The sequence below is a fragment of the Tupaia chinensis genome, unplaced genomic scaffold, assembly GCF_000334495.1.
Source record: "Tupaia chinensis unplaced genomic scaffold, TupChi_1.0 Scaffold000567_1, whole genome shotgun sequence".
Lineage (NCBI taxonomy): Eukaryota > Metazoa > Chordata > Mammalia > Scandentia > Tupaiidae > Tupaia > Tupaia belangeri.
In genome coordinates this window covers 961,344-972,096 of record NW_006160080.1, presented here as the reverse complement: position 1 = coordinate 972,096, position 10,753 = coordinate 961,344, and the positions used below count along the sequence as shown (strand labels likewise).

Sequence of the window (10,753 nt, the reverse complement as noted above, 5' to 3'; positions counted from 1 at the left end):
CCAAGGCGCTAGGTCCAGCACTCGAACTGCACTTGGCCATGTGGGAGTTCAACATCCTTAACCACACCACCTGTAGGCCCCCACATTTATTTTTTTAATTTATGTATTTATTTGTTTGTTTTAATTTGACCAGCGAAGAAGAAAGAGAGAGAGAGAGAGAGAGAAAGAAAGAAAGCAAGTCGCCAGATCTGGGACTCGAACCACAATCGGCCATGTGGGAGTCCAGCATAATTAACCACCATGCCACCTGCTAGCTTCCCCCCACACTTTTTTTTTAAGAAAGATTTTTGCTGTAGGATGTGTGCACTCACTGGAGAGATAGAGACAGATAGACAGAATGCGAGAAATTACCTCCTGGGGGGATGGCCACTCCGCAATCCCTTCTCTTCCATTCTCCTCTTAGGATTTTAGACTGGCATGCATGCACAGGGTGTGAGTTTTAAGCTGCCAGGTCTAGGACTTGAATTGCTGTCGACTACGTGGGAGTTCAGCAATGTAACCATTACACCATCTGCTGGTTCCCCCACATCCACATTTTAATTTTGGGAGTATTTTCTGGTCTTGCAGTGTTTGTCAACTTCATCCTCAGTAGCATTGGCAATTTCTTTTCTTTTCTTTTTTTTTGGAGAGGTTTTTTGCTGTAGGGTATGTGCGCTTGCCAGAAAGAGAGAGACAGAGAGACAGAAACTGAGAAATCACCGCCCAGGGGGATGGCCACGCCGCAATCCCTTCTCCTCCATTCTCCTCTCAGGATCTTGGGCACACACACACACGCGCCCGGTGTGAGTTTAAGCCACTGGGTCTGGGATTTGAACCGCGGTCAACTACATAGAAGTCTAGCGACATAGCCATTACGCCAACTGCTGTTCCCACACTGGCAATTTCTCTGTCCTTAGTAGGATACTTTTGCTCCTCAGTGGTTCATACCTGAATGTTGCTTGAATGCCAAACTTGCCAGTAACAGAACAAACTACATGCCAAGAGTCTTCCTGGTGATCAGACCCAGTGCAGTAAGGATGGACTCAAGTACAGTACATTTCTATTTTTTTCTTTTTTTTTTTTTTAAGAGATTTTTGCCTTAGCACATGTGTTCTCAGACATAGTGATAGAGAAAGTGAGAAATCACCTCTCAGTGGGGATGGCCATGCCTCAGTCCCCTCTCCATTCTCCTCCCGGAATCTTTGGCATGCATGTAAACATGCCCAGCGTGATTCTCAAACCACTGTGTCTTGAATTCCAGCCGTGCGTGGCCATATGGGTGTCCAGCGACGTAGCTGCTACACCATCTGTTGGTCCCACATTTCTATTTTTTAATTAATTCATGTTTTAGTATTTTGCTATAGGGTATATGTGCTTACCAGAGAATGGTAGAGACAGAGGGAGAGAGAGGGAAAGTGAGAAATTACTCCCCAGAAGGGATGCCACACCATAATCCCTTCTCTTCCATTCTTCTCTGGGATTTGGGGCATGCATGCGCATGTGTTCAGCGTGATTTTCCAGGTGTCAGGTCTGGGACTTGAACAGCAGAGGGATTCCACGTGAGATTCAGCACCTTAACCTCCTTGCCACCTGCTCGCTCTACAGTATACTTTTACTCAGAAAGCAGGGTAGTTCATTGCTGTGGTCTGCCTAGATGGTTCAATTTGTCTTGAAAGTCGAGGCTCAGAATCCACTTCGAGCTTCTCATGAATCTGAAGGGGCGTGCAGTCTTATCTGCCCTTTCCTAGAAAATGCACAGAGGCCAGGCATTTAGAAGCAGCTCATAAACTGGAAATGAATGCCCTCACTCACCTCACTCCAGTAATGTTTAACTTAGCTGTAATTAGCTAACCAAAGAAGATAGCGAAGAGAAGCCAAGGCCAGGAGCACGTCAGGAGCGAGCACTCCAGCCAACAAGGGACGTAATCGAGACTTTCCTCCACCCCTTGCCCTAAGTAACTCTTGGAGTGTGCTTGGGACACAGAGTTCAGATGGCTCTGAAAGTTCTGGGCTGCTGATAAGAGCAGACATTTTCTTGGAAAATTTTTACCTTAGGAAATCCCATTTGTCAAAGATTCGAATAGAGCAATAGGTGGCAGTTAGGGTGTGGAGTAGAAAAAACAGCAAAGGCAAGGAAGGTTTTCTGAGCGGTAAGCCTCAGCTATTCCATGAGAGTGGGTCATCTCACCCAACAGCAGTCTGATCTAACAACTTAAAAAGAAAAAAGAGGAAACAAACCACAAGATCATAGTGAGCAGAACTGAGAAAACACATGAATTAGACTAACTAGAACAGATTTTTTTTTTCACTTGTTTCTGAATTTCTGTGAAGTAGTCCTAAGGTAAATCTGCAATCATTGAGTCCAGGTTTGTTCATTTGTTCATGCATTGCATTTGTTCAGTGCGTACACGTGCCAGATTCATAGATGCCGGAGGCTGGGAATGCGATGGGAAGGGACAGCTACGCTGCCCCAGCTCTCAGAGATGGCCAGTATTGCATGCACAGCACTGCCGGACAGAGAAGGGCAGGGTGAGGAAGAACCTGTGAGATCACAGAGGACCCTGACTCAGCTATGGCTCCTGGGAAGAGCACATGCCCAGCGTGATTCTCAAACCACTGTGTCTTGAATTCCAGCCGTGCGTGGCCATATGGGTGTCCAGCGACGTAGCTGCTACACCATCTGTTGGTCCCACATTTCTATTTTTTAATTAATTCATGTTTTAGTATTTTGCTATAGGGTATATGTGCTTACCAGAGAATGGTAGAGACAGAGGGAGAGAGAGGGAAAGTGAGAAATTACTCCCCAGAAGGGATGCCACACCATAATCCCTTCTCTTCCATTCTTCTCTGGGATTTGGGGCATGCATGCGCATGTGTTCAGCGTGATTTTCCAGGTGTCAGGTCTGGGACTTGAACAGCAGAGGGATTCCACGTGAGATTCAGCACCTTAACCTCCTTGCCACCTGCTCGCTCTACAGTATACTTTTACTCAGAAAGCAGGGTAGTTCATTGCTGTGGTCTGCCTAGATGGTTCAATTTGTCTTGAAAGTCGAGGCTCAGAATCCACTTCGAGCTTCTCATGAATCTGAAGGGGCGTGCAGTCTTATCTGCCCTTTCCTAGAAAATGCACAGAGGCCAGGCATTTAGAAGCAGCTCATAAACTGGAAATGAATGCCCTCACTCACCTCACTCCAGTAATGTTTAACTTAGCTGTAATTAGCTAACCAAAGAAGATAGCGAAGAGAAGCCAAGGCCAGGAGCACGTCAGGAGCGAGCACTCCAGCCAACAAGGGACGTAATCGAGACTTTCCTCCACCCCTTGCCCTAAGTAACTCTTGGAGTGTGCTTGGGACACAGAGTTCAGATGGCTCTGAAAGTTCTGGGCTGCTGATAAGAGCAGACATTTTCTTGGAAAATTTTTACCTTAGGAAATCCCATTTGTCAAAGATTCGAATAGAGCAATAGGTGGCAGTTAGGGTGTGGAGTAGAAAAAACAGCAAAGGCAAGGAAGGTTTTCTGAGCGGTAAGCCTCAGCTATTCCATGAGAGTGGGTCATCTCACCCAACAGCAGTCTGATCTAACAACTTAAAAAGAAAAAAGAGGAAACAAACCACAAGATCATAGTGAGCAGAACTGAGAAAACACATGAATTAGACTAACTAGAACAGATTTTTTTTTTCACTTGTTTCTGAATTTCTGTGAAGTAGTCCTAAGGTAAATCTGCAATCATTGAGTCCAGGTTTGTTCATTTGTTCATGCATTGCATTTGTTCAGTGCGTACACGTGCCAGATTCATAGATGCCGGAGGCTGGGAATGCGATGGGAAGGGACAGCTACGCTGCCCCAGCTCTCAGAGATGGCCAGTATTGCATGCACAGCACTGCCGGACAGAGAAGGGCAGGGTGAGGAAGAACCTGTGAGATCACAGAGGACCCTGACTCAGCTATGGCTCCTGGGAAGAGCCCCAGAGAAGCTGATGCTGGATAGTCGAGTTGGGACCTCAGGGTTAAGGATGGTTTCGTTTAGGAAAAGAGGGCAGGTGAGCAGGAGGAGATGTTCTAGGCAGAGGGGAGCAGAGAAGATGCACTTCAGTGGAACCAGCACTCAGGGTGAGAGGGGAAAGTAATGGGAGATGAGGTTGGGCTGCTACCAGAGGAGCAAGGTTTTTGAGCAGGAGAAACAGCACGCTAAGGTTTTCTGTTTGAGTAGGCCACTCTGCCTGCAGCATATGGGGTAGACTGGGGTCAGTGAACATTGGGTGACCAGTGAGCTCTTGTGGCAGCCTGGGTGAGGGGCTGGAGAGAAGTGGATGGATGGGGGGCAATGGAGGAGGTAATGCTATAGGACTTGACAGGTTGGATATGAAGGAAGAGAGGAAGAGACCAAGGGTTTCTGACTTACAGAATGTGCTAGAAAGGGATGCTTTTTCTTTTATTTATTTATTTTGAAAGAAATCCTAATGGTTTTCTAGAAATAGGTACTTTTGGTGTACTTTTCCACAAGGATTGACAGATTTGCTTATGGAAGATCTTTAGGAAATACAGTGGGTAGTGGGAAGAGGGTTATCATGGGAAAGACATGAAGGCAGAGGAGGTCCCAGAAGTCCAGAACTTCAAGTGTGGACCTTGGCGGAAACTGACAGTTGGAGTAATGGCAGGGGGAAGGTCATGAAGACGCTCCTGATACATTATTTATCAGTGATTGGAATGAAAGATGAGAAGCAGAGACGAAAAGGAAGCACGGTGCTGTGCAGAGGGTATGAAATACGGCCGTGTTTGAATAGGAGCCAAGACGGATCAGACGTTACAGGTTAGGGAATGTGCTTACCTCATGATCACTCCTTTAAAAGTAAAGCTTGAAATTTGTGAAATTGCTTTTTTACAAGATGGCAAACAGGGCTTGTTTTGTTTCCTTAGGTGATTGATATGCCTGAACACAACCCTGGCAATTTGGGAGGAACCATGAGGCTGGGAGTAAGAAGAACTATTTTCAAAACGGAAAATTCAATATTAAGTAAGTTTCCCAGATCGTTTATTTTATAGGCTGTCTGGTGTCATTCATGTGACTGTGTGGGGCCCCAGTTGAGGGTGGAGGCTTAGAGCCCCAGTGCTCCCTGTCCTCTGTCTCCTCTGCCCTTGCTGACCCTCCGCTTAGGACATTCCTCTCTCGGGGAAGGTTCTTCCATGTAGAATACAATGGGATGCCTCTTCTTTGCTGATCTGCGTGACACCCCGTTCAGTAGGCTGTTTTGTGAGTTGCTGATGCACCTGGACGTGAACTTGGACTGGGAGAGAGAGCCTGGTTCTCACTCAGTTCTTCTGAATCTAGTTCTCTTCACTGCATTGAAACTGGCTTCCCGTTTCATTGTCTCACATGTTTGGTGTTAGCTCCTCGTGGATGATCTGAGAAAGTGGGTGTTATCTGCTTCTCAAGTATATTTCTCAGTCCCCTCCCCACCCCGTACCCTCTCATGGGAGAGGAAAGCATGATGTGCCTCATCCTCTGATATTTGCTGATCTCTCCTCTCCTCCTAAGCGGAACATTTTTCATATTATATGAGAATGACTTAATGTAAAAAACAAAGCAAACCAAAACCTAAGCCCTCGATTCAATGTAATAAATATGTCACAAGTGCCTGCTCTAGTCTGCAGCCACGGCAGTGACCAGGACACATTCTAGCCCTGCCCTCCTAGAGTCTCATAACAAGAGGCAAAGTGTGATAAAAGGGGAAGGGCAGGGTCAACTAGATGGAGTGGTGGTTAAGGTGGCTGGATCTCGCATGGCCGAATGCGTGGTTCGAATCCTGGACCTGGTGGCTTAGAAAATTCACCAGGTGCATGTGCATGTGTGCCCAAAATCCTGAGTGGAGAATGGAGAAGAGGTTGTGGTGTGACCATCTTCTTGGGGGATGATTTCTCACCTTCTCTCCTTCTCTCTTTCTTCATTAAGTACACATGCCCTACAGGAAAAACAAAACAAAACAACAAAAAATGGGAAGAGCAAAGTGTTAAAGGGGCAAGGGGTATCCCAGAGATCTCAGTGTCCAGTGTCATTTTTGTGAAGTTACAAGAATACCTAAGAAAAATGACTTCTTAGGGCCAGCAGGTGGCATGGTGGTTAAGGTGCTGGACTCTCACATGGCCAACTGCAGTTCAAATCCTAGACCTGGCGGCTTGCTTTCTCACTTTCCTTCTCTCTTCCTGTCTCTGTCTCTCTCTGGTAAGTGCACATGCCCTGTAGCAAATTAAAAAATAATAATAATAACAAATACAATGAAAAATTCTTAAAAAGAAAAATGTCTTCTTAGCTCAATAAAGAGTGAGACCAGCAATCTGATCTTCTCCTTTAAAGATGAATATAAGAGGATAGGGCCAGCAGGTGGCGTGGTGGTTAAAAGCACTGGACTCCCACATGGCTGACCATGGTTCAAGTCCTGGACCTGGTGGCTTGCTTTCTAACTCCTTCCCCCATCTGATCAAACTGGAAAATAATAATAATAAAAAATCAAGTTAAATAATTATTAAAAAAAGAATTATTTTATTTAACTTTATTTATTTATTTTAATTCGATCAGAGAGGAACAGAGTGAGAGAGAGAGAGAAAGTGCAAAAGCAAGTTGCCAGGTCTGAGACTTGAACTGTGGTCAGTCATGTGGGAGTACAGCCCCTTTAACCACTGTGCCACCTGTTGGCCCCAAAGTAATTCTTTTAAAATAAAAGCTCCTAAGGACTGTAAGGCTTCTTAGCACAAATGAAATTTAAAAAGAAAAAGTTCAAAGTGAATACATTTCCCTCCTTTTACTGGATAGGAAACTGTTTTTCTCTGAATGATTTTTGTTTTTACAAATATAGATTTTTTTTTCATGGATGTTAGCAACATTTTGGCTTTCACACATTTTCAAATACTTTGAAATTGTGTTGAAGTAATTGCCTGAGTGACAAAAAATGGTTAGTGGAAAAATTAATGTTTAATATTTTAAAATTGTATCTTCTGTGGAAGAGTCAGTGGTAATTGTACTGTGCTTTTTAAAAAAGAGCATTACACTCAATATATTTTTTAAAAAAGACTGACTTAAGATTTGTTTTTCTTTTCTTTCTTTTTTTCCCCCTGCTATTGTGTGTATGTGCTTGCCAGAGAGAGAGAGAGAAGAAAAGTAAACAACCCCCCCCACCCCCCGGGGATGGTCATGCTTCAATCATTTCTTCTCTATGCTCCTCTTGGGATTTTGGACATGCATGCACATGTGCCTGGTGTGATTTTCAAGACTCTGGGTCCAGGACTTGAACTGTAGAGTGAGTCATATGGGATCTAGCTGCCTTAACCTCCATGCTACCTGCTGGCATAAGATTTTTTCTTCTTTATGGTAGATGTAGAAATAATGTTGATAATTCTTATGAATATTAGTCACATCGCCAAAGCTTATTTTGCATATTAAAAAATTTTGTCAGAGGGTGCATGTGCTTGCTAGAGAAAGACAGAAAGACAGAGTTGGGGGAGAGGGAGAAAGCACCCCCAGTGTGACATGATCATACCACAATACCTTTTCCTCTGTTTCTCTATCCTATTAGGATTTTGGGCATGCATGCATATGTGCCCAGGTGTTTTTCGAGCCTCCATAGTCAGGATTCAAACCATTCACTTGGCCATGTGGAATCTATTGATAGTTCTCTCAACTACCAGGCCACAAAGGTGATCCTGGACATTTTAAAAACAGCTTTATTGAGGGGTTGGCAGGTGGTATGGTGGTTGTGGCATTGGACTCCCACATGGCTAACTATGGTTCAAGTCTTGGACCCTGTGGCTTGCGTTCTCACTTTCTCTTTCTCTCTCTCTCGTCAAATGAAAATAAATAATGATAACAATAAAGTTAAGTAAATTTTAAAAATCTTTTTGAGAGATAATGCATATACCATATGATTCATCTATCAGTAGTGTACAATTCATTGGTTTTTAATTGTAGCTGCAGGTGTGTGACCACTACCACAGTCAATTCTAGCACATTAGCACCATTTTAAATTGGAGCCCTGTACCCTTCAGCTGTCACTGTTCTCACTACTCCCAGTCCCTGCCAAACACTAATCTATTTTTTTAATTTTATTTATTTATTCATTTATTTTTAAATTTGACCAGAGAGAGATACGGGGTGGGGGAGTGAGAAAGCAAGCCACCAGGTCTGGGACTCGAACCGTGGTCAGCCATGTGGGAGTGTCTAGCACCTTAGCCACCACGCCACCCACTGGTCCCAACACTAATCTATTTTCTGCCTATAGATTTGCGTATTCTGGACATTTCATGTAAATAGAGGTGTGTGGTTGTAGTCTTTTGTGTCTAGCTCCAGTACTTTAAGCATAACATTTCCAAGGTACGTCCACATTATAGCATGTATTATTAGCACTTTATCCCTTTTAGTGGCTGAGTAATGTTCCATTGTGGGAGTATATCACATTTTGTTTATCCACTTAGCAACTAATTCAGTGGTCCTCAACATTCCTGGCACCAGGGACCGGCCTTGTGGAAGACTGTCCCTCCACAGACTGGAGGGGTTGTGGGGTATTGGTCCTGGGATGACTCAAGTGCATCACATTCACTGTGCACCCCATCCTACCACTGTCACGTTGCATTATACAGTGAAACAATCGCGCAATAGGGCTCCCATGAGAATCCAATACCTCTGCTGATCTGAGCGCAGGTGGCAATGTGAGCGTTGGGGAGTGGCTGCAAGCACAGCCGAAGCCTCACGCACTTGCCTGCTGCCGCCCCTCACTGCTCGACTGGTGGGGGTGGGAGTTGTGTTGTAGGAGGCAGCAAACTACATGCCATGGACCAGCATCAGTCTGCAACCCAGGGGTCGGGGACCCCTGAACTAGTGGACATTTGCGTTGTATCTAGGCAACAGTTTACTTAATTTTGTTGCCTTAAATTTATTTTACTTTTTTAAATCAATTTATTTTTAAGACAGAATTTTGCTATAGGGTGTGTGTGCTCACTAGATAGACAGAAGGACAGAAAGCGAGAAATTACCCCCCAGGGCAGGGGATGGCCATGCGGTAATCCCTGCTCCTCAGCTCTCCTCTCTGGATTTTGGGCACACACAGTTTTAAGCTGCCAGGTCCGAGACTCAAACTGCGGTCGACTCCATGGGAGTCAAGAAACGTAACTATTACACTATCTGCTTGTTCCTTGTTGCCTTCAATTTAAATTATGATTCTTAGTTTGCTAGAGGCATGTGATATTTGGGCCTGTGACCCTCAGGTAGTATAAGGTTTCACCCTCCCATCCACGCAAGACTGTCTTCCATAGGTTTACAAAAATGTGTCAGAGATAAGACTATGACCCTGTACATGACTATTGAGTTTTGGGGCATCCCCCTCCCCCCAGTTGGCAGATTGTAGAAGCTCATTTATTTATTTAACAAGCTGGCGCATTTCTTTTGTAGGATTTCTCTCTCTACTTGGCAAAATTATATCGTAGAGTTTTTTTCCCCGGTCAATATACTTTTGTGGGAATGGTCTGAACGAAATATATGTGTTGCCTACACTACCTGTGAAAACAACTAATAATTTTCATACTGGGTCAGCGAAAAAGTCATGACATTTTTGCATAGAAAAGCATTTTGATGCTATTTATCTTTTGTTTAAATTTGCTTTCTGTGCCAGTGCTTATAGTACTCTGGATCAAATGGGAAAACAGGAAGGTAAAAAATTCTTTTTTTTTTCTTTTTATGGAGAGGTTTTTGCTATAGGACATGTGCGCTCGCCAGAAAGACAGAGAGAGAGAGACAGAGAGACAGAAAGCAAGAAATCACTCCCCAGGTGGGATGGCCACGCTGCAATCCCTTCTCCTCCATTCTCCTCTCGGGATCTTGGGCACGCACACACACACACATGCTCAGCGTGAGTTTAAGCCACCGGGTCTGGGACTCGACCCGTGGTCAACTACATGGGAGTCCAGTGACATAGCCATTACGCTAACTGCTGGTCCCAGTAAAGAATTCTTTAGTAAAAGAGAGTACCTTGAGATAGGCCCAAAGCCCAAAGATATTGGTACACATGATAGCCAGATTGCTTGAGTGATTCTAATTTTAGTCGTTTTTTTTTTTTTTTTTCAATTTGCCAGAGACTGTGTATGCTTGCCAAGAAGAGAGAGAAAGAGAGACCCTCCAAGAGACATGGTTGTGTGTCAGTCCTTTCTCCTTCATTTCTCCCTCCTTTGGGGATTTCAGGCATGTACACATACATGACCAGTGTGTTTCTTTCTTTCTTTTTGGAGAGTTTTTTTTTTTTTTTTTTTTGCTATAGGGTGCGTGCGTTCTCCAGAAAGACAGAGAGAGACAGAGAGACAGAAACTGAGAAATCACCCCTGGGGTGGGAGGGATGGCCATGCTGCAATCCTTTTTTTCCATTCTCCTCTTGGGATTTTGGACACACACACACACACACACACACACACACACGCACCTGGCCTGAGTTTCAAGCCATCAGGCCCGAGACTTGAACCACAGTCAACCATGTAGGAGTCCAGCAACATAACCACTATGCCATCTGCTGGTCCCAATGATAACAGTTTTTTTAAAGTAAAAATTAGGGACGATTTAGTGCTGAGTGAAGCAAGCCAGGCTAAGAAAGAAAGGTATTTTATGTCTCCATGTAATATATACCAACTGTCCACACACTATGGTCGAGAATGAAAGATTAGAGGGCATAAATGCAATGAAAATAGTTATGGACATTGGAGACAGTGTGGAAGGCGGGGGGGAGAAGGGCAGAGTGTAGGGA

At 44.4% G+C, this 10,753-nt stretch overlaps 1 protein-coding gene across 2 annotated transcripts in view; it reads left to right on the top strand.

Annotated features, from left to right (window-relative positions):
* CTPS2 (CTP synthase 2) overlaps positions 1–10,753 on the top strand; it is a 129,787-nt gene that overhangs the window by 73,909 nt on the left and 45,125 nt on the right. For both annotated transcript variants that reach the window (XM_027775459.1, XM_027775458.1), the window contains exon 13: positions 4,896–4,992. In XM_027775459.1, coding sequence (XP_027631260.1) covers positions 4,896–4,992 — 97 coding nt within the window. The remainder of the gene's footprint in view (positions 1–4,895; positions 4,993–10,753) is intronic.